General features: G+C 40.3%; 1 protein-coding gene across 3 annotated transcripts in view; it reads right to left on the reverse strand.

The window, feature by feature from the left end:
- The window catches only part of SPHKAP (SPHK1 interactor, AKAP domain containing), a 119,177-nt gene that overhangs the window by 33,349 nt on the left and 61,941 nt on the right, over window positions 1-23,887 (reverse strand). For all 3 annotated transcript variants that reach the window (XM_037029252.1, XM_037029251.1, XM_037029253.1), the window contains exons 5-6: window positions 3,575-3,634; window positions 1,902-2,036 (exon numbers count right to left, since the gene is read on the reverse strand). In XM_037029252.1, coding sequence (XP_036885147.1) covers window positions 1,902-2,036; window positions 3,575-3,634 — 195 coding nt within the window. The remainder of the gene's footprint in view (window positions 1-1,901; window positions 2,037-3,574; window positions 3,635-23,887) is intronic.

Here is a 23,887-nt window from a genome sequence, read left to right on the forward strand (position 1 = left end):
TTTCCAAGATGCTTATTATATACCATAAATCTGCTCCTGCAGCTGTCCTTTCTGTGAGGTGAAGACTTAATTCTACTAAGCATGCCTGAGTTTGAGGGGGTCCAGGTGCAATGCACCATCCTTTCCAAACTGCACATGTCTTCTGTGGATGCTGGGTCTTTGTTGACTGGACCAGGAGGCCATGGGGAGAATTGGAAAGGATACGGGAACTGGAGTCCAACACACCTGGCCTGCAATGCTGGCTCTTGCACTTTACATGTGTGACCTTGAAAGGACCAGTTAGCCTTTCTGTGGGTGAAGTGATAATAGGAAGTGATGAGGACCCTTGGAAAATAAAGATGTCTGAAGTGTTTCTGTTGTCGTTCACAGACTGTTCTGACAGCTTTTAGAAAAAGTGTGTGGAATTTGAAATATGCTTTTGATGGATGATGTTCAATGAGTCCTGGGCAATCTACCTTTTTTTCCCTAAGGAACATTGATGCTGCTTTTGTGACCAACATGATTCGGCCTTCTTTTGGTTTTCAAACCCGGTGGGTTGCTGTTTTCCGGCGCACTCGCAGTCCAAGCAATTCACATAAAGGTAATTTACCTCCAAGTCCAGAGGTGATGATGTGACCCAAGGCCGGACAATTTGACATGGCATTCCTTAGGCCACAGTGATTGGTCCAGAAATAGGCACATGACACATGAGAGCTAATAGGACATAATGAGACTTTTGCTGGGAGCCACCTGGAAAAGACATTCACTTCTTCTTGCTCAACTTGAACCCCAAAGAATATTGCCTCCTAGTGGGAAAAACTTGCCCAATAATAGGATAAACAGAGAGAAAACAAGAGAGAGACCACAAGAGAAAATCCGTGTCTGCTGACATTGTTCAAGTTCCTGTATTTAATCTACTTACAGTTACATAGGAAAATGCATTCTCTTTCTGCTTAAGTTAAATTTATCTCACGCTTAATTAGAAATTTTAACTAATAGGCCTGGTCCAGAAATACTCTTAAAAACTCAAGGTGTAAGTTACTTTTGGTCATCATGATTTTGTCTAATATAAAGAGAGAATATTTAGAGTCATTTCCATGTTCTCTTTTCAGATGATAAATTTTCTCATCAAGGAAATATATTATTAGATTGACCTTGAGGAATTTTTTTCTAGTCTTGGTAACAAATTGAAATGGGCTGTTTGTACATGTTTACAAAGCAGCAGGAGTAGAGCAAGAGATAGTGAATAGGCCTCTGAATTTGTTGATATCTTTAAAGACTGAAGAATAAAGTATTGATTAAAGTTAAATTTTTATTTTTCTTCAAATAAAGAGTATGAAATGATTTATCTAATAACAATGGATATCAATGTATTGAATGAGAATAACAGCATTTAAATTCCCACTTTATCTTTAGTAATGTTCTTTTCTTCTGGGAATTTCACTCCTCGGGACCAGGACACTACCTTTGTGTCCCAGGGGCTGCTATCTTTTATGTGTTACTTGGCTGTTTGGAGCATCCTAGAATATGAGTAACATCCAGAAAGAAGAAACTGTGGCATTTAGGGACCACATAATATGAATTAGAATTTTGGTATTGTTCTTGAAACAGAAGATAATTCTTTTTTTTATTACTCGGTAGGTAGTAGAAAACCAAGCTAACCACTGAATGCCTAGTGTGCTGGCTCTGGTTTAAGCACCACTGAACACCATGAACTTGAGAAAATAATAAAGGTCAGGAGTGGCATATTTGGGAGAAATGCAAAAGAACTATTCAAAGATTTTTTATTTTTAGGCTAGAAGAGTTTATGTGAGGTATCTATTTGGGGTTCATATTGATATTTGCCAGGAGCCAACCATAGACAACTTATCCCTAGTGAATAAATGTGGATAAACATCTTGTCAAGAGCTGATCCATCTTACCTGTGAAACTTTAAAGTCTGCTTGGAGATGTCCAGATGTTAATCCACTGAGGAGGACAATTTCATTTTCTTTTGGTTTTTGGACATTCATGGAGCTGATAAGTTTTGGGAGATCTGGTGAAATGCTGACCAATTTCTGTAGAGCAAAATCTTAATTAGTTTAGATCATTTCTTTTGACTTCCAAAACACTACCCCAACACTATTTCTGCAAAAATAATGGATTTATATAACTATTCATACTATAGACTACTTAATCTACTAAAATTATTACTTAAAAGAGGTTGTGTGAAACTGAAGCTTAAAGGTTTAGATTAGAATATAAAAGTCCTTAAACACAAAGATTAAAAAAAATTTACTACTAAATTTCCAAAAGTAAGCATTTAATGATCCCTGTCATGCCAAGGTATACTTAGTAGTTTAGACATCTTTTTGTCTTAAGCCTCTATCTTATCTTTTGTTGACTAATAATCATCTATTTTAATAAAGTCAATAATATTAGTAATAAAATAATTACCAGCATTGATCTTGCTCTATGTACTAGGCACTAAGCCAAAGTCTGTATATACGTGTATGTTATACAATTTACCACATTTAATCCACACAACATCTCTACATCAGTTAGGTACCATTATTATTTTTATTTTTACACTTAAGTACTGTGAGGCCCAGAGAAGAAGATGAGTACTTCACGTAAGTGCATGTAGCTAAGTCAGGGCCAGAGTGCCAGCCCTCAGTCTCAAGTCACACATAAATCTCCAAACACAGTTCTTAGGATGCCAACTTGCTCTGACATCTCTCTGGGATGAACTCTGCACCATGATTCCATCAAATGAAACCGTATGTACAGCTTAGTCTGAAAATCAGTGCTACACAGATACTTGGTGGAAAGCTTCCAGTGAAGCATTTTCAAGGAAGACATTACAAGAGCAAGTGAATAATTGCAGGTCTACTGTTCTGTGATAATCAAGCTGCAAGTGGCGTGCGGTTAAAGAATGAAAGCATTATTACCAGAGAGAGATCAAACCGTCTTCAGCTCTGAGCATAAAATGCTAATCGTATCACACCAATTATTCTCCCTATTGTGTCCACAGGCTCTAGTTCAAAGGACCAGGTGAGCCTTCAAGTTCCTGTGTGTTGTCAGATTAATGTTTGGACCCTCACAACCTTGGGGGAATCTTACAATATTCACTTGCTGCAGAGAGCAAAATGTTTGAGCGCCAGAGAAGTGTAAGGCTGCGGAAGCCAGGTTAGTGATAAAATATTTGACGATGAAAAAGCAGTAGGAAGCAGCAACCCTGAGAGCCAGAGGAAATGGCGGGCTGGTACCAAGCAAGTTTTGTAAAAACCCTAGAAAAGTCATCTCAGACAGAGTGCTTGAGGGGGGAGAAGGGGGGAGCAAAAAAAGCCACTTTAAGGGACTGGTGGGCAAGACAACTTGCCTGCTCAGAGGGTAGCCCTCTCTCATGGGAAAGCAAATTTCATAAATATAAGGTTGGCAAACTACATGGGAAGGTATAGGAAAGAGGTCAGGGAAATGGGTTGTGATAACACCATCCAACGAATGAGCCCCCTACAAAATGAGCATCATTTAGCGATGAAGTAATGTTGGTTCTCCGGTCAGCGCCACCTGCCCTTGTGAGGAGCCCTTAGAGAGCCTAAGTCCCCAGAGTTACCTGCTGCAGGTGCTCCGTGCTGCACGCATCCTTGTTCACATCCAGGTTCACGAAGCAGACCTAGGAGAAAGGGCAAGGAGAGGCAGTTAGGTGAAAATCCTGGCAGGCAGCTCTTTCTGAAGAAAGCAGGAATCAGCTGGGGACAAATGACTTGAGAGTCTTAAACATTTAGAAAGGTTGGTCGGACATAGACAGCTGTTTTCCCTGTGGGCTTCTATGCAGACCGCTATACCGTAGTCATAATTCCCACTGGTCTTACCACATGCCTTCTTCCTTTCATGGCCCAGCAAACAAAGCTTCCTCTTTGTATCAGAGTCAAAGTAACAGCAAAATCTTCAGGTTTATGAAGGGTTATGGAATCTCATGAAATAGTACAAAAGACTTGTAATACTCTAAATTTCTGTTCATAATTGTGATAAACATGTCTCCCCATTTCCCTTTCCTCTTCTCATTTCCTGCTCCCTCTCCCCTCTCACTTTGAATAGAGTGTTGACCAAGGGGATTTCTCTTTGTTTCATGGTTTTAAGTTAATTTTGATTTATTTAATATTGCTGCATAGTTCATTTATTTTTAGCCATATTAAATAAATGTCTGAATATATTAGAGCATGAAAACAATGGGTGTTAATAGTAATTTAGAAAAACAATGTTTTAAATCTCAAACACATCACATAGATATAAATCTACTACAACTAGAGGTGAGGAGAAGGAAGCTTAAAGAAAAGTTTCAAAAAGGTGAGATACACTCTCGAGAGTTGTAGATCGTGGTGGGTAGGGACCAGGAGGGCATCCCCGGGAGGTCAGGTAGCGTGAGTGGTACTTGAAGGTAGAAAGTTCCACACACTTCGAGGATCATGGAGAAGAGACACTTAATAGGGCACAGACAGGCCTGCAGAAAGGGAAATGTTAGCCACAAGGTCCTGGAAGGTTTGTGTTAAATGTGATCATGGAAATGACGCTCTATAATATTTTACTAAAAATCACCCAAAGGCCTTCATTCTTAGCAAGTGGGTTTGGCCGCGTAAAACTGGCAATATTAATTATGTGGCCATTTAATCGGATGTTTGTGCTGTAGATGCCTGCAGGCATACGGGGCTTTATGATTCCAGTAGTTGTTCACGGTCATGGTTTCCCAGAATCTATATCTTTCCCTTTTGAGGTTAAAAAACATCATCAAAAGATTTGGGGAAAGCCCTTAAAAACTAAAGTAGTCATGCATTGCTGAGATGTAAAAGCCTTTATTATTTTCCTCTCCCCAATGACGGGAGATGTCCTCAAGTTTCCTGGGCTCGCAATAACTTTACAGCACCTCCCCAGGGTGGTGTTTGCTGGTAGAGAATAGCAGGATAGCGATTTAGGGAAGGAAGGGCATGGAATGTCACTGACACTGTCATTCAGAGGTCCCCTTCCTTTGGGTTGTTAAGATGGGTAAATAGGGAGGGAGTGGGCAGGAGTTACTTTGCCAAGAGTACAAATAGAAGCATGGTAGTAGGGGTCCTTGGAAAGGATTCATGATCTAGAGAAGTTTCAAGATTATTATATAATAGCAGTAACTTTGCCTTTGGAAAATGGTTCAATATCTATTAGTCCTCCAGGACTAATATAAAATATAAAATACTGCGTATTTTAACAATATGCAGCCGCGATGGCAGCTACTGAATTGATTAGACGATTTTCCATTCTCCTTGAAGAAAAGTGCACTGCCTTGGCTGGGATTCTTATTATCTTGTATCTTTGCAGGAGAGGGCACAGCAGAGGCCAAAAGAGGCATCTGTAAATCCTGACTTCCCTGTCCTCTGAGACTGTCTTTAGTTCTCTGAAGATGAACTTACTTTTCATTTATTTTGGGCTGTGATATGAACTCTGGCTATACTTGGAGGAAACCCTTCACACTTAGCTGGGCCAAGACCGAAATAAAGCAAAATATAAACTAACTACTTGTTTATACTTAGCACATATGTCTTTCTTTGGGGATGATCCAGGTTTTTAGGGTCTGATTACATACAACTTTGGGAGACCCTCTTTAAGAGAAAAAACAAAATTGAAAATTCTAACTTAAGTGTGAATATTCATTTATTTAAAAGAAGAAAAGGAATCACAACATATTTCAACTATGAAATGGCTGAAAAATACCACAAGCATGATACTTCCAGAAAAATGATATTTTAAACAAAGCAACTGCCAATACACCTCCACAATACTCTCCCCTTGCATCTTGGCTGTGTAATCTTTGTCTCTTTGTAGCATCATTTTCTCTAGAGGGAATAGAAATATAATTCAGTCTTATAATATTGTGACTGAATTTTTTCAGCTTCACAGACTTTTACTGATGATATCTTAGACATTTCAATGTCAAAATTAGACAGGTTGATGTCAAATTTAGTGGGGAACTGCTATAACATTTCTTTGATGTATGGGTTGTTATGAGCATACTCATTACTTCTAATATGGTTACAGGTTTCTCCTACACAAGTGTAAGAGTTTGGGTAGATGTTTTTTATTTGATTCCCATTAAAAAAGAAAAAAATACATGATGTAGTTATTGTTTTCAATGCTGTATTTTCAAATAAATCCCTTCCAGGAGAGAACCCAATCTTGAATTTATAATTTCACATATCTAGTGACAGGAAGAATTCCCGACAGACTAGCTTCTGGCATGTGTTCCTTGTTGTCTCTATATTTTTGGTATTGGGGACAGTAGGACATGCTCCTATTGCAAAACCATCTCTGAGCTGACACTTTTATGTCTCAATGCCTGGTTGAGTTGCCACTGTCATGGTAGGAGTATTTCTGGAAGCCTATCCAACATGTGGATGGTTAGCAGTCACTTAACTATTCTTGAAAGTGGCTTCAAGCCACCTAGATAGATCCTTTATAAACACAATGCCACTCCATTCCCCTTAAGTGAGACCACACAGTTGACCGTGGTCACTCCAATGACCTCACTCGGTATGAAAAGAGGTAAAATGCGATGGGAGTCTGAAAGGAAAGAAACAATTGTTGTTAAAATGCCTTCCTTTTGAAAATTTTACAAAAACCTATAACCACATGATTGCCAAACCTATTCCCAGGGCACTGAGAGTGGAGCCTGTGCACCTGGGGAGCCAAGAATTTTAAGCTTTGATGATTTTACAGTAAATCCACTTGATGGTGAAATGGTTCTTGCAATGCAGTTGCTCTCTGTGTATGTTCACTGACTATGACCTTGAGTTCTTTACTTGAGATTTACGCAGACACTAATGCTGAGCGCCAAGTGGAGCATAAGACAAACCTCTGCCTAGAAGTGCTGGGGAGTGATGGGTGTGGGGTAGGGACTTCGTGTGGTTTAGTGAGGGGGCCAGGTGCTCTCTGTCTCTGTGTTGGATGCTCTCGGTGCTGCTGCTGAAAAGACAAACAGTACGAGGTATTGTTCTTGCTCTCAGCGAGTTCAGGTATGTCTGCAGCCAGAACACATTGCTCAAACTATGAAAACATTATTAAGCTTTACAGGAGTGACAGGTATGTGTGCTGGAGGAGGAAGTTGGGAGAACAGGCTCAGTCACAAATGCCATTGCAGAGGCGGCTGGATGTGAGGTGAGCTTGGAAGGCAGGCAGGACACATGCACAAGCTCAAGAGGGAAAATGGCACAAACTACAAATGGATGATTGTTCCCTCATCAGCACCTGCTCAGTCATGATAAGAGGCTCTTGGTTAAGCACAGGTGAGGAGAGGGAGAAGACAGAGGCTGTGAAGTCCAAGTCAAGAGGTGCTTCCTAGAGGAACTCTGGAATTGAGATCAGGGTTGTGAGCAAGGTGACTTTCTTTTTACCCAGTGAAGGCTTGGGGTATAATTCATAGACTTTCCAAGGAGTTGGATGAAACAAGAACTCAGTTCTGTGATATGTCCCCAGCGCAGTAAGAGTGCAAGACCAAAGCGTTAGATATTTCCATCGCTAAAGGTGAGGCTGCTTTCTGTGTTAGTTCAGGAGGTTGTCAGGGAACTTTTGACGATGAGAATTTGAAAACCAGTTTCTGGAGGATGAGTGTGAGTGTTACATGTGACTAAAATATTCAAGCTTGGGACATTCGGCACTATGGTTCTCTGAGCTGTGTATTGAAGGTAATGCTCGGGATCTGGTGAGAATGCTGTGGGCCAGGCGTCCAGGGCTGTGGGTCTGAGACTGTGTGTCTGAGACAGCAGCCACTGGGAATGAGATGCAAGCCCTCTTTGTTGACTCTGCCTCGATCTGAAGGGGTGTCACAGAGTTCTTGGTAAAATGCCCATGTGTGCAAATCCGTATGCACCAAACGACCCATGGAAAGACTTGTTTTAAAGTGTGTGTGTTCACTTAGTTCTCTTTTTTCTTAAATGTAGTCTACTTTCCTTCAGCCTTCACCAGACTGAGTTCATGAGGGCAGGCATCATTCACCATTGTATTTTTAGTGATTAGCATAACCCAGCATTTTTTCAGGTGCTCAATGAAGGCTTGTGATCAGTGTGTATATATGAATGAAGTGGAGGTACTGTCTCAGGTGACAGGGGTCATAATTATTGTCCTGTGACAAGTATTTTCCTTATTCATGAAGTGAATCCCAATGTACTCAGTAAACAAAGTTTTCTTCTAGTAAGGAGAAAAGTTATAGGAGAATTAACTGGACTAATATTAATCCACTTATTGGCACTGTTTAAAGTACTAAGATTGACTGGCAGTTACAAAATAGTCATGGAGATCTAAAGTGCAGCATAGGGAATAATATTGTAATAACTATGTGGGGGGCTAGGTGGGTAATAAGATTACTTGGGCTATGAATTGGTAAATTATATCAATGTCTGTGCTGTACAACTTGGAGCTAATACAGTATTAAGTGTCAACTGTAATTGAAAAGGGGAGAAATAGTACATAGATTGGCTTTTTTTGTCCCATGAATAAGGATTTGCTAAAACACAGAAAGAGGCAAAAAGTTGAGACCCATCATTGGTAATAAATACACACAAAAGCTTTTAATGTGTTTCTTGGAATGGAATCTCCCTCCCCTTCACATAAAGAACACTTCGAGTTGGGTCTGCACATGGCCTTGCTTCGACCATCTGCAGACACACTCCGCGGGGAGCAGATGGCAACATCCTCACTGAGAGAGCACAAACCCCTCTTCCCCGCCCCTAACAGAGCTAATTTTGTGGTTGCCCATACTTTTTACATGCAAATGCCTCCCTTCTGTCTTTGTTACAGCTTTGAAATGAAACATTGTAGGAATAAGCATCACTGGGAAAACGATGCCAGTGGGTGATTTTGACTTTTACATAATCTAAGTCTTCAAAGTTATTTATACATGATAAAAAGCTTATTGTCCATAGTCAATATGTTGTCTCCTCTGCTTCATATTATGGATTATTTACTCAAACAATATCAGTTATTTATTTTACTTGTAGTGTCTTTCATAAATAGAAAACTATGTGGTTATGCTTAAAATTTCATAATAAAATTTTATTAGATAGTGATACTATATAAATTGGTTAAAGGCTTCTATGAGAAAGAGGATGACATTAAAATCTAAGAAAATAGGAAAGAATAGTTTTGAGTAGATTGAAATTCATAGCAACTTTTGAGTTCACTGTACTTAACAGCTTGATTTCAATACAAATTAAATCAGACAGAAACAATAATTATTATGTTAAATAAAAATTTCAAGTTTGACTTTTTTCATTGAAACCATAGGAAAAGAAGTGATGATTATTGTCAGGGTCAAACCATATTGCATGTGGACAGTTTTATTTTTTCGTGTACTCCCTTGAGTCAACATTTTGGACTCTTCAGATAACCAAACACAGTCTTTGAGAAATGCCATTGCATTATGCTTCAACCAAGGGCAAATTATTGTGCAAGAAGTAATATGACAGTGGGCATCTTATCGCAGAATGTGGGACTTTTGACTTCCTCCCCTGGGTATTTTTTCATGTCTCCCAAAGTCAGCTGAAACCTATTAAGAAAAGCATTCTTATGGAGATCCTGCTTGTCAATGTTAACAAAAAGCATGATGTCAAATTGCCTTTAGAATCTAGGCATTCAAATGTTTACTACGGCCAAGCACATCCTCATGCTTTATCTTCTAAGAAACCCAATTCCCTCTTTCTGCAGCTTCTAACAATGCAACCATCTGGCCATGGGGTGATGATAGGGTATCTTATTTGATGGTATTAAAATGCTGATCTACACATCTTCCAGAGACAAAATTGTCTCCTTTCTTCTCCCAACCAAAAGACTTCTGGGAGATTCAGGACTGAGGACCAAAATTATCTCTTAAAGAATGCGACATTTTTCTCTGATTAGTACTTTAGGGGGATGACAACTGAAATGGCAATTTATACATCAAAGTTGTTATGCCATGGTGCTGTCAGACATTCTGGAACACACTGATACTGCATTTGTATCCAATTACTCTTGCTTTGAAATGAGTGTGGTAATCACACAAAGCAAATATAAAAAGCTGTAGAAACTCATGTCTGTAGTTAGGGTAGCACAATTATTTTGGAGCAGAGGAAAAGCAATTTAAACACAAAATTACTAGGAATACATGATACTGAGTCTAAATTTAAAATGTAAATAATTAGTATAAACTAGACATCTAACTAGCATTTTTCACATTTCGACAACCAAAATTGGAGATAACTCCAATCTGGACTTCTCCAGGATGCTTCGGGTGTACCTGGGCAAACACTTTATGCCTCTTGAATAGTTCAGCAATGCAGCAATCCCATTAGTATAGGTTAATTGTGTTGAAAACAAAAACAATAGCAACTACTAAATACACATCCTGGGTGATGCTACACAGGGGAGCAAAGTGGTTATTTAGAGAATTTTGTCCTTGCTTGAATTTGCTAATATAACACTGGGGAACTGTAATAGTGGGGGATTGTATCCCACATCATCCTTCTTGTGACATTGCTTATGTAAATGCTGGCTCTAATATGTAGCTTGTAGATAAATGGCATGTTTATATAAGCATCCTACAAACTAACTTCAAAACACAAAGACTCCCACCTTTAGGAGTTCCAGCTCTCAGAGATTTGCTGACATTCAAACATCAAACTAGGATGATGTGAGACCAAAGTGAGGCAAACCAGCGTGATGCACACGGGACCATCGCTGGCCCAGTTCTCAGGTCCTTATCAGAATGGACTGTGCTACTCTGCACGTGGAGAACATTTCAACCCCTTTTCCTTGATCTCTTTGTTCTGCTTTTCCCCTCCTTCCTCATAAAAACTTCAACCAGCACCTGTCTCATGAGTTCGGATTTTGTTGTGGCGGGTGTCTGGATCTGCATTCAGTTATACTAATGGGGAAAAGGTACTTTACCTTCTTTTGAACCAAACTGTCCAGAAGGACTATGTACACTGATGAAAAGCACCAGAAAGTGGTTGCCAGTTCCATTGCATCGGGTCTCTAAGAACCACCTGGCCTGGCCTGTTCTAGGTCTACCTATGAGGCATGAGCTCCAGGGCAGGCAGTAGAATTACTGTTCCTACAGCTTGATTTCCTGAGTCCCTTAGAGACTCGTGAGTTTCACATGTCCTAACAGACTGTCAAGTGCTTAGAAGTAAGTTGCTTTTCAGATGAATGACCTTTACACCTTTGTGCTTAAGCTCTGATTGTGGAACCAAGTGTTCAAGACAGGTGACTCAGCTCTGCAAACACTTGCTATTCCCTGACCACTCCCAAAGACAAGGGTAGCAAGAGGGCAGTGAGCTCGGTTTTTTGTTTTGTTTTGCTTCAAGCTTCACGCTTTGATGTTTCTGACTTTCATCATTAATGCATCCATTAATCTGGCCTCATCACTTACAGAACAAATTTAAAAAAAAAAAACACTGTAGTTTCTGGTTGAGACTTAAAATTCCAGCTTTCAGAAGAAGGATAGGTGAATTGCCTATTTGTAGCTTTCAGAAAGCCTCAAAAAGACGCACTCCTTTCTGAGCAAGGACGAACAGCACTGTATGGGACGGGCCAACTTAGGCCATGAAGTTTATTCCTTTGTAATGTTCAAAGCTCATCATCATACCATGTTTGTTCCAAGCTAACATTTTCCCACTCAAAAGGAAAGCAGAAGAAAGCATAAATGATATTCTCAGGCTTCAAATAGCTCTTGTCAAATAAATTTAAATTCACCAGGAATAAATAAATAAGAAAACAATCAAGAAATAACTTTCTGAAATGCAAGTACGAATATATGTAAAAATAAGTTTTTAGTCTTTTTGTTGTAGTATAGAATCATAGAATTTTAGAGTAGAAAGTGTACTTAAAAATTACCTGATTCAACTCTCTTGTCTGGAAGGAAATGGAGACTTAGATAAGCAAATCTAAAAGCAATGATACCAAATGCCCTAGTTAGTTCATTCGTTCATTCATTCATTCAGCTACTCATTCCATTTATTCATTTAAAAAATATTTACAGGCCAGCTCTTCTGTTCCTTGAGCTAAGTTACTGACTTACATCAGTAAATCAGAGTTAGATGTGGCAATTAGTGTATTAAGTCTTATCTCCCTGCGTTTTTCTGTTCTAGGTGGGGTGAAAAGTTAAGGTGATTTGACAAGATTGTGGAATAAAGGGAAGAAGAAGATTTAAGACAAAGAAAATATGAGCACATTTATTTCTTAGAGTAATAGAGACAAAGGTGGGAAAGAGATGGAGAAGGTGAGAGGGAGGTTATAAATAGCAGAGTAATAAAAATTAGCATATTAAAACTAAATGGAAAACAAAGCAAAATGATAGTAGGACCATGAAATGTCAGATTACTAATGATGCCATGTATCAGCTCCTGGGTTTTTTCCCCATGGAGATGGTTCATTTGTATGGCATCGATTCTCCTCCACCTGGAGAGGAAGCTCTAAGGAACAAAGCAGCGAGTGGAGGAGAATTCAAGAACCTACTGTTGCTTCTGATGGCAGCTTGGAGGTTCTGCCGCCTCACTTACTTTTGCTGGTAGTGTGGGGAGGGTTCATAGTGGTGACAGTGGACTCTCAACTGAGAGTTCAGCTCAGAGACTGAGAGGAGCTGAGACACTTCTCCTCCCCGAGTGCTGGGAGCATACTGATGACAGCTGATGGCATTGGGGCTCCCAGGGGTGGGAGCTGGTCTGCCATCTGAAGTCTATTGCTCTCTAGAAACCTGTGCTTCATGGCAAACCTCTGTCTCTTGCAAGTGCCTCAATAGTATTTAAGGGCTTAGGACAATTCCTTAGAGATCTCAGGATTCCAAATTGCTACTGCAGTTCCTTAGAGCACATTGCTGCCTGTGTCTTCAATAGCCCAGAGACCTGAGGTGTGAGAGACGGAGAGCACAAGTTTGATGAGAGAGATCTGATGCTGCCACATGTTGGGTTTTTATTCGTTGCACACCTGATCTCCCTGTTCAGTCTTAAAGAACAGAATGAGGGTTGAAGATGGGAGTGCATTGATTTCTTCTCATCTTTCAGACCTCCTCTTAAGTGCTACCTCCTCAAAGGGATCTCTCCCCGCCACCCTGCTGTTGTCTGTTACAGCACTAGGCACTTGCCCCTCACCGCAGTTATCATGGCCTTCATAAACTTTGTTTAATTATTTGCTGTCTTTTTTTCCCAACGAGAAGGTAGACTCATGAAGAGCCGGGGTCTGCTGCCTCTCAGTGCTCACCCCATATCTACCAGAGAGCACGGCACAGCAAGTGTCCCCTAAGTGGCTGCTAAATAAGTGAAGAATGACTAGGTCACAGGTGAAGACAGAGATCTTGAATTGTCCACAGTAAATGTCCTGTTTTGGCCCAAACCTGTGTTATTTTGAACTATCACTTTCAGCCCAATTTGATCAGGAGCTCGGTCACAATACGTTTTTGCATAATCTGGCAGGACCAGCTTTCCCTAGGCATTGTGCTAGCAAGTCTCATTCTTTCTTAGTTGAGAGTGTCTTAAAATGTGCCTTTTTCATTTGGAATATGAACACGAAGATAAAGTAAGCAGGCAAAAAATAAAATCTCTGCTCTTCAGGAAGTATCGCATTAGAGCATGAGCCGGAAGAAATCATATTTCCCCAAGAAGTAAAGGCATGGATAAAAGTTTGCTTATGAAGCATTGGCAAATGTGCTTTTAAGCCAATTGTCAGACAGCTTTGAAGTGTGAGTGGACAGGATCACCTTCATGTTCCCTGTGGTTTGCATTGAAAAAGCTTCTTTTCCTTGGAATGTCTGCATGTATGGGTTCTCAGGCACAGCTTAAGGTGGGCCATTCTAACAGAATTTCTGAGAGTAGCTTAGATGGTCCCCATGGTTAGAAAAATAATAAAATGAGAATCACCACAGCTCAGCTGGCATACCTGACTTATTCGGTGGGTTAAAGAAGTCTCATCAATTATGTGCACTTGACAACTTAAGCACATGCTCTCAAAAGCCACTGTGTAGTGAAGAAGAAAGACGTAGCTGAAACCAGAAATCGACTGTATGTTTCACCTCTTTCTTTAAAATTACCTTGTATACTATAAGTGCAGAAAATTTCATGTTCTCTACAAATATTCTAAAATTTCTTAAGAGTAAACTATTTAAAATATGTTAGAAATCATACTTTAATTAGTGAATATTAAATAAACCTTTTTATTCACATACATTTTATTATAAACTTAAAATACCTTGACATGATCTTCTTGCACTTACCCTATTTTATTGATATTATAGCAATACAACTTTCTAATGCAAAGGGAAACCCAAACAAGGCCATATTTTTTAAACTATGTCCCCCCCATACTGTTCTCTAGTCCTATGTGCCTATTTGAATCTCAAAACTTGTGAGTGGTTTCATTCATTCCTTGAGGAAATATTTGACTGCCTGTGAGAGTCGTAACGATGAGAGAAATCACAACTGCAAGGGAGAATCCAGGGTCTTGGAGATGGTGTGACAAAGGACATTGGACTGATAAAGGAGAAGAAAGGGTTCCTGAGGAAGTGAGCTTTGAATCAAGACCAGAAAAGTTCCGAGGTGATGTGGGGAGATGGAAAGAGGCAGGGCTGGAAGGCAGGAAGGTAGGGGAGGGTTCCGGGTAGATAGCTGGTACCATTTCCAAGGTTTTCTAATGAGAGAGAGGATACCACCATTAAGAAATTGAAAGAAAGAGTTGCTGGATGGTGGATGTGAGACCAGCAGGGTGGGGTTTCATGTTATGCTGGACTTTGGAAGGAATTTGAAAGAATCCTGAATGCAATGGAAAACCAGTGAAGAGAAAGGGAGAAAGACCCCCAGGTAAGGTTGGCATAATCATATGTTTTCGTGTGGGCAGCTATAACAAAAACCCTAAGCTGGGTGGTTTATAAACAACAGAAATTTATTTCTCAGTTCTGGAGGCTGGAAGTCCAAGATCAGGGAGCAAGGATGGTCAGGTTCTGATAACCCTCCTCCAGCTCGCAGATGGCTGACTTTTCCTTGCGTTCTCACGCGGTGGAGAGCAGAGCAGAAGCGGCAAGTTTTGCTTTGACTTTTGCAAGGGCATGAATCCCATTCATGAGGATTTTATTCTAAAGACTTCACCTAGTTCTAATTCCCTTTTCATATCATCACACTCACTACTCAGCCCCCTTTTCACCAACACCCAGTTGTGAAATTGATTTTTAGTAATGTTGTAGCTGAAGGGTTTTCGTCTCACTACATTCCAAGGGGAGGCGGGTTTTTTTGCTCTTGAGGCTCAGGCATGACATGCTTGCAATACCGACTCTAGCTGTGGGGGAACTATGCAGCAATGAAATGAACTGTTCTCATCTCAGGTTTTTCTCTCCCTTTATAATAAAGAAAATGGGTCTTTAGGGAAAGGTTAATTAGATACCTACAGAGCTTCAACAGTTTGCTATTTAGGCACAAATTCATTAGAAAGAGTTATAAGGCAATTTAGAAGCGCTCAGTTGAGACCTTCAGAACTAAGATGGTAGCAGACACTTTGTAATGTGTTCTCTGGGCCAGACAATGGCTCCATAACATGGCTGCAAATAAGGGTCTATCATGATCCCCAAAATACACGTCAGCAACCTGAGGCACAGAAGGAGGATTAAGCACCTCGTGCAGTCACAGAGCTGCTGAATGGCAGGCAGGACTCATTCCCAGCTGTCTGCCCTAGAGGTCTGGGCTCTGTTATGCTGTCCTGTCTCTTTAGCACAGTATTTAGTACATGCTTTGTTATACCTTATATAATATGCCATGTTATGTATAACGTAACAGCCAATATTATAAATGTCATATTTGATGCTATACTGGTTTTCCCTTTAGAAAACGGAGACAACGGTAATAGAATAAACAATAAAAAATAATCCACCCCCCAAAAAACTTTTCCACCAAGAATTAAAACCCCCCAAAAGCTTCCCAGTGAGCATGATGTTCCCTATCAAGAAAACTTCTACAAGCTGTTACAGATTTTCACAAGTCTGGCTACAAGTTTTATGATAAAAGTCTTAGCTAATGACAAGAGCAACCCCAAACCTATGTTGTTTTAAGAAAAAGTTGGTCATCTACTTTTTTCTTCCAAGAATATTTTCACACTGTTAAAAGGACTTTAGTTGTTACATAGATTAAATATTTCAAAAAGAATTCCCATCATTTTAATAATAAAGGAATGTAAAAATATAATGCTATGCTGTTTTTAAGAACAGTGGATTGGTTAGATTCTCAGAGGTTTTACTTTGACTAAGAATTAGATACCTTTTCAGCATTTCATTCTAGTAGTTAATGAACGTTTTTTTTAAACCATGGATTAGTGATAGGAATGTGATATTTACTTCTAGGACTTGAATAATATATTTGCAGTTAAATCCATAATGTTTTTTTAAGGATCCACTCCAAAAGGAATGCAATATTGGGCTCTATTGGGGGTTTAAACGAAGCCACAAAGAGCCAGAATAAGAGCCAAGGTGGATGGCAGAGCTTGGGAGGGGCCCCCCAGGGAGAAGGTGAGAGGTGGGGTTCACCTGAGGAAGTAGCAATGTTTTCAGGAAGGGCTCGGGTTTGATGGATGACTGTGGAAGGACCATGAGAGGATGGGGTGTCATTACCAAGAGCAGCCCATGATAGGGGCAGGTGGTGACCTCGTCCCCAAGAGTAGAGCACAGGTTGAAGCTGGTGTCCACAAACCACACTGGATCTGGGACCAACAGGTGAAAACCTTCACAGCACCATCAAATTCTCCATTTTGACATGTGTGCTTCAAATATTACATATGTGGATATTTTTTCCTCAATGTTAAACTTTCTGCATGGAACATAATGATAGGGGTTACCAATAGCAAGCACAGTGGGCTCTACTGTTTCTAAGGTATGTGCAGGTGTGGGTACCATGATCAGGAATAAGAACCGAAGTCAATTAGCTTTACTATTATTTTGTTATTATTATAAATGTTATTGTTACTACTTGGACTCTCAATTTTACCTATGCCCTAGTAAATAAGAATGTGTAACATGTGATTCAAACAAGGATCTTTGCTTGGCAACACCTGTACTAGTTGGACTGAATATCCAGCAAATGAATTTTGTTGAAAAATAGCGTTAGCCATGGCCACTAAAAAAAAAAGAGAAAAAACCCATTTCTCCTTGAAAATTAATGGACCCTATAGAGACTGAACAATACTCCAACCTAATTAACCCTGATATAATGGACATCATCAAAGCTACCAAACTGGTACTTTCAGCCCCAAATTAGCTGATACTCAGCTTGAAAATATGTTTAGTGTGGAATAGGATATGTTTTTAGTGAAATCAAAATACCATTAATCAATCAAATGATTTTCTATGAAAAAATATGGATTTCTAGGCTCTTTTTTACAAAGGAAAAACTCTGGGACAATAAGACAGCATTTCTACGTGGTAGTAATCCGTGAGACCCTGGTAAGTGTGGCGTGTGCTCCCCGGTTCCCCACAGTGTCCATCAGTTCCTACTGTACCCTGGGCACCGAGGTCTACTGGCAAATGTCCTTTGTCATTGTCGATTGGGTGGTTTTGTTTTTTTTACCAGTGGAGAACTTTGTTTCTATACTGAAGTCTGTATAGAAATGGAAAAATAAAAATGCCAAGACAGAGTTTTGAGAAGAATGGCAGAGAGCCCATTTCTTTGTGAAGTGTGTACTGGATCCACACATTTATCAGACAGAGCGTGTTTGTGTTTCAAAGAAACGGGACTTCTGAAGGACCAGATGGAGGTGTAGGTAAACACACCTCACCTCCATACACAATTATAGCAGAAAGTATAGCTACACTACAAAACAAAGATCACCCAGAACTGTCAGAAAACCGAGCTGGGTGGGGGTCTGACAACCAAGGATGTAAAGAAGTCACATTCATCCAGACAGGCGGGAGGGGCAGAGTCTCGTAGTGATACAGAGAAGTGCGGAGACCAGATAGGTAGTCTACCACCATGTGTGGTAAATAAAAAATGAGGGGGATGCTTTGGGAGCTAGGGATCCCGGCCCCAGTCCAGATCACCTGGCCCAGAGTCCCAGTGCCAGGAGTATAAGTCCCCATTACTTCTGCCTGTAAAAACTAGTGGGTGGGGGGTCGGGTGGCAGAAGAAACTTTGGCCTCTTAAAGGACCTGCAATGGACTTAGGACTCACACAGATCTACCTCTTCTGGGATTCAGCACCAGGGAAACAGCTGTAAGGGCACCAGTGGCATATGGGGAAAAAGGGAAGTGTGAGTGGGGAGACAGCTTATCCCTGGGCAAAACTCAAGAAACCAGGCAGTGGCACTGTTCCCTCTGCGAGGCACCCCCCCCCCCACACACACACACACAGAGCAAAGGAACGGTGACATGGTGACATGGGTTGCCCCATCCTGGTGATTACTTAAGGCTCCACCCCATACCACTTAATAGGTATGCTAAAACTGGGAGTTAAAAACCACTCCACCTAATACACAGACACACACACAAGGAGGCTGTTGAAGTGAGGAGACAAAGAAATATGGTGCAAATGAAAGAACAGAACAGAACTCCAGAAAATGAACTAAATGAAATGGAGATAATCAAAGTTCAAAACACTGGTTATAAGGATGCTCCAGGAACTCACTGGATACTTTAACACTATAAAAAAGACCCAGGCAGAAATTAAGTTTTCATTAAGTGAAATAAAGAAAAATCTACAGGGACCCAACAGTGAAGGGCATAAACCTGAGAATCAAATCAATGATTTGGAACACAAGGAAGGAAAAAGCATTCAAACAGAAGAGCAGGAAGAAAAGGAATTAAAAAAATGAGGATAAGTAGGAAACTTGAGACAACTTCAAGTCTACCAACATTTGCATCATAGGGGTGCCGGAAGAAGAGGATGAGCAAGAAATTTAAAAGTTATTTGAAAAAAAGAATGAAAGAACACTTCCATGATTTGGTAAAGGAAATATACAAGTCCAGGGAGCATAGAAAGTCCCCCAAAAGATGGATCCAAACAGGACCACACCAAGACACATCATCATTAAGATGCCAAAGGTTAAAAATAAAAAGAGAATCCAAAAAGTAGCAATAGAAATACAGAATTACCTACAAAGGAGTTCCCATAAGACTGTCAGCTAATTTCTCAAGAGACTTTGCCGGTTAGAAGGGATTGGCAAGGAGTATTCAAAGTGGTGAAACAGAAGGACCTACCACCTACCTTACTCACTCTGTCCAGCAAAGCTATCATTTAGAATTGACGAGCAGACAAAGTGCTTTCCAAACAAGGTGAAACTAAAGGAGTTCTTTATCACCAAGCCATTATTATATGAAATGCTAAAGGGAATGACCTAAGAAGAAGCAGCTCAAAGTGATGAATATTAAAGTGGCAATAAATTCGTGGTTGGGACTGGAGAGCATTATATTAAATTAATTAAGCCAGGTGGTGAAAGAAAAATACCTTATGATCTCACCTATAAGTGAAACCTAGTCATAAAACAAATAAGCAAGCAAGATACAACCAGAGACATTGAAATAAAGAACAAACTGACAGTAATCAGAGTGGAGGTGAAAGAACGATAATAGGGGATTATATGAGAAGGGCCATCAAGGAACATGTATAAGGGACATATGGACAAAGCCAAAGGGGGTAGTTTCCAGGGGGGGAGGCCGAGATGGGTGGGGCGGGGGAGCATGGTGGGGTGCCAATGGAGACAACTGTACTTGAACAACAATTTAAAAATAAATAAATAAAATAAAAGGACTTAACAAGAGTTTAAACAAGAAAAAAGTAAATTCAGCAGAAAAGATATAAAATGGCAATAAATTCACAGCTCTCAATAATTGAATCCAAATAACCAACTAAGCAAACAAGCAGAACAGAAACAGAAACATAGAGATGGAGATCTTTGGAGGTTTATCAGTGGGGAGGGGCAAGGGAAAAAATGGGGAGAAAGTCACAGGGGTTAAGAAGCACAAATTGGCACGTCCAAAATACACGGGAGCATGTTAAAAACAGTGTAGGTAATGGAGTAGCCAAAGAACTTATAAGTACGACCCATGAACATGAACTGGGGGTGATTACTAAAGGGAATGGGGGTACTGGGTGGAGTGAGACAAAAGGGAAAAACTGGGACAACTGTAATAGCAAAATCAATAAAATATACTAAAATAGGAAAACAAAAGCTCTGAAAATTATTAAACAATATTATGATAATCCATCATTAAAAATTATAGAAGGTTAAAGGAAAAATGCATGTTGAAACAAGTGGTGATCTATAAAAAAGGCATTTCTTTTGGATGTAAAGTAACCGATGGTGCTGTGGAATTAGTTATGCATTAGGGAGAATAACTTGTCTGGGCAATTGCTCTTTCCAGATGGCAGACTTATTAAATAAAGTCTGAGTGAAGCAGAAATCGTGGGTCCTAAACAGACACGAGCTTTTGCAAACAAAATTCTAGCTGGAAAAAAATGTTGCTTGGCATTTGACTATCTAATTTACATAAACAATTATTTGTGGCGTCTGCTGAAAGCACAGATTGATCTCTATCTGTTTACCTACCTACCTACCTACCATCTACCTGTCCATGTAGTATCACCGGTTAGTTGTATTTGCTCTTTAGTGTTGACTATAATTTTGACATGACCCCAAATTTTTGGATGTAGTTTTCTGATGGCATAAAATCAGGTAGGTTGTTGATTGAGAGAAGTTAAATAACTTGTTGCAGACAGGTTAAAATTAGTAGGGGGAGGTGTTGCTGCTGTGGCTGGTGTTAAAGCAAGACTTATGAAACTAATGCGCACCGTGGCAATGTTTCTCAATGATGTAGAAATTCAGTTTATGTCATACATTATAATCTTGTTTTTGTTTGTTTTGTTTCAAAAATTAAAACTAAACACTCTTTTGAACATAGCAATGAGCTCCATGAACTCAGTATGCTTCTAGTACCTTGAGTCAAGGTGAGAAGGCTGAACGAACTGGATGGGAAACACAATTTTGGTAGCTTTGGTACAACAAGGTGCTGAAGAGAGTTTTAACTGTTGGGAGACGTTGTGATTGCAGGAAAGATTCGGCACTTTGGTTGCCAATACAATTCATCTAACCACTGAATATTTATCAGGATGCACAATTTTATTGGTCCAGTCATCCCCAAATTATTTATTTGGAGATGTCATTTGGGAAGAAACAACCTGGTGCAAGTTTGTAGGCTAAATGCATTTTCCCAGATAAAAGTAAGCCCAAATGCCATGTCTTTTGAAGACTGACATTTTTAAAAAGTCACTCAGGGTGCGTGAATAGGGAGGGTGGGGCACAGGGGTTATGAATTTTTGGTTAAAAACTGCTGAACACTCAGCGTAATATGAATAGGTGCACTTGTAAATCACCCATCATGAAATGGGCCAGCACACTGAGTCTTCAAAAAGTAATTTACTGAAGCCGAATGCAGCCTCTCACAACAACACCAGTTGGTACACTGATACAGATGGGTTCCTAGAACACTCACCCAGTGGGGAAAGCTTTTAGTACAAGAGGCTCACCCTCCAGAAGATTATTCTGGTTTTTTTGGTGGGCTCCCTCCCTGTACATTGAAAAATAAAACTTGCCATCGACATCTTGTGTAGAAGTTTCCAAATCAAACTCTAATAACTTAAATATAACATTTTAATAATGGAACTTTAAAATAATGGGATGTTTATATTTTTAATGTATATGATTTAATTTTTTTTACTTTAAATAGCTTTTTTTGGTCTCAGTCATGTTTGTAGTATGTTAAATATTTTTCATCTCCATTCAATAAAAATGAATGGCTCAGGGTTATATGATTATATTCCCTGCCTCCTCCCTGGGAGCACTTGATTTTGTATTTCCTGATGCAGGTGTTAATTAAAGAATGAGATCCAGAAGTGTAAGAGGACAGAGAAGAAGACACGAGAAACCAGTGCAGAACTCTTTAAAATACTGACATGGGGTCAGAGTCAGAGAACCGAAAACACGTGAGTAGCCAGAGGAAGAGCCAGAAAACCAGAGAAGTGTGACACTGAAGAACCTGAGGGAAGGCACCATCGGCAGACGCAACCTGCCAAGAGCCTGAGCATCCTTGTACGTTCTTGCTGGGCCTGCCAAAATCACAAGGTCCTGACTGCTCTTGATCATGGCCATTTCTCAGCCTTTGGTTGCAGAACACAGTCGTCAGCGATGAAGTAACATCTCCCCTCCCTGCTGACTATGCGTGGGCTCACTTATAGCTCTCTATAAAACAGTGAATTCTCCAAGCTCAGCATTCCTTGGCTGTGATGCAAACTCACCGTGTGCATGGCACCCCTGACACCCACCTGTGGCACCCCTGTGGTTCCTGGGAGGCAAAAAAGACTAACCCAATCACACCACCTCTCTGGCTATCATTCTGCTGTGAGTAAGAAAATCCTTTTTCTCTAACATAGCAGTCTCGGGTCTGTCCCCAGCATTCATAAATCAGTGAGGGGCTCACTTATTAGCTTGAAAGTAGGATAATATCCCAGCTCCCTCACAGTCCTTGACAGACACTCAAGGAAGAATTACAACATTGACAAGAAGTTAACAAAGGTAAGGATTGAGAAGGTTCCATTGCTCCTTGTTAAACTTGGCAAGAACAGTTTCCCTGGAGTGCTGAGGGCTGAAGAGACAAGTCTAAACTGTTTCAAAAACTTTGGTTATACATGGACGTGCAAAGGGTAATCGATAAAGAAGAAATTAGACCTGGCTCAGTGGATTGAGAGCGGGCCTGTAAACCAAAGGATCGCAGTTCGATTCCCAGTCAGAGTACATGCCTGGGTTGAAGGTCAGTCCCTAGCAGGGGATGCACGAGAGGCAACCATACATTAATATTTCTCTCCCTCTCTCCCTAAAGATAAATGAATAAAATCTTTAAAAAAAAAGAAAGACGCCAAATGCATGACAGTTACTTTAAAAAAAAGAAGACGAAGAAATGAGCTCCAAGGATAATTCTATTTTGGCAGTGTTTTTTTTTTCTCAGTTATTTTATTGTTTGACCCTGTAAGCTTTTGTTTGCGATTCCTGAGGCAGCTGCTTAAGGCAGTGCAATGAGCTCTGTAGAACTCCAGGGGGCGCCAGCCCCTGGGGTTTAGGTTGGAGTATAATTGACAGTAGAACTTCAATGTGCCTTCAGGCACATTGAAGGTGAGAACAAAACCTGTAGCCGTACCAGAAAGAAGGAAAAGTATGCTTAACTTTTTCTAATAATTAGATAATTAAATCAAAGCCAGAGAACCTCCAAATGTTTTTTTTTCATTTGTCTCATATCTTCTGTTGTATTTTGTCCCCAAACAATTGTCCAACGAAATGTGGCTTATCCTACAGTTGAAATATGTCTGTGTTCAGAAACTTCAAAGACCTGTGGTCCCAGCACCCGCATCTGACCTCATCATCAGTCACCGCTCACATCCCGCTGTCACCTCCCATTCTTGTCTTTCTCCTGGGGGTCTCACCTTGACACAAAGTAACTCATTTTCTATAAAACGGTCATTTGGGCCTTTTGGGAGTTTATTCTCTTTTTAAAAGGTTATCCAATTGCCCTCTGTCCCCTTTTAAGCCACCTGCCAAGCTGTTTGAATCTGCACGTGCAAAGTTCCCCGCCACCTTCCAGAAAGAACTGAACGCAGCTGGTGCTGCCCTGAAGCCCCATCGTAGGTGGGTGGGGGAACCGGAGCCCGGGGCAGTCAGGAGTGCATGTTCCCAGGTTACCTGTCCTCCAGGCAGTGACCGATGACACTCCTGTCAGCGTCCATGTGTAAGGGAACAGTGCCTCGGCTAGTGGAGCTATCTGAACCAAGAGCTCCACAGGAGCGTCAATTCTCCACAATAAATTCACAAAGTGACCGGAGCAGATACTCTCTTAAAATTTATTCACTGTAAATGTGTT

This window comes from Sturnira hondurensis, unplaced genomic scaffold (genome assembly GCF_014824575.4).
Source record: "Sturnira hondurensis isolate 20B ecotype Veracruz unplaced genomic scaffold, ASM1482457v3 Scaffold0020237, whole genome shotgun sequence".
Taxonomy (NCBI): Eukaryota; Metazoa; Chordata; class Mammalia; order Chiroptera; family Phyllostomidae; genus Sturnira; species Sturnira hondurensis.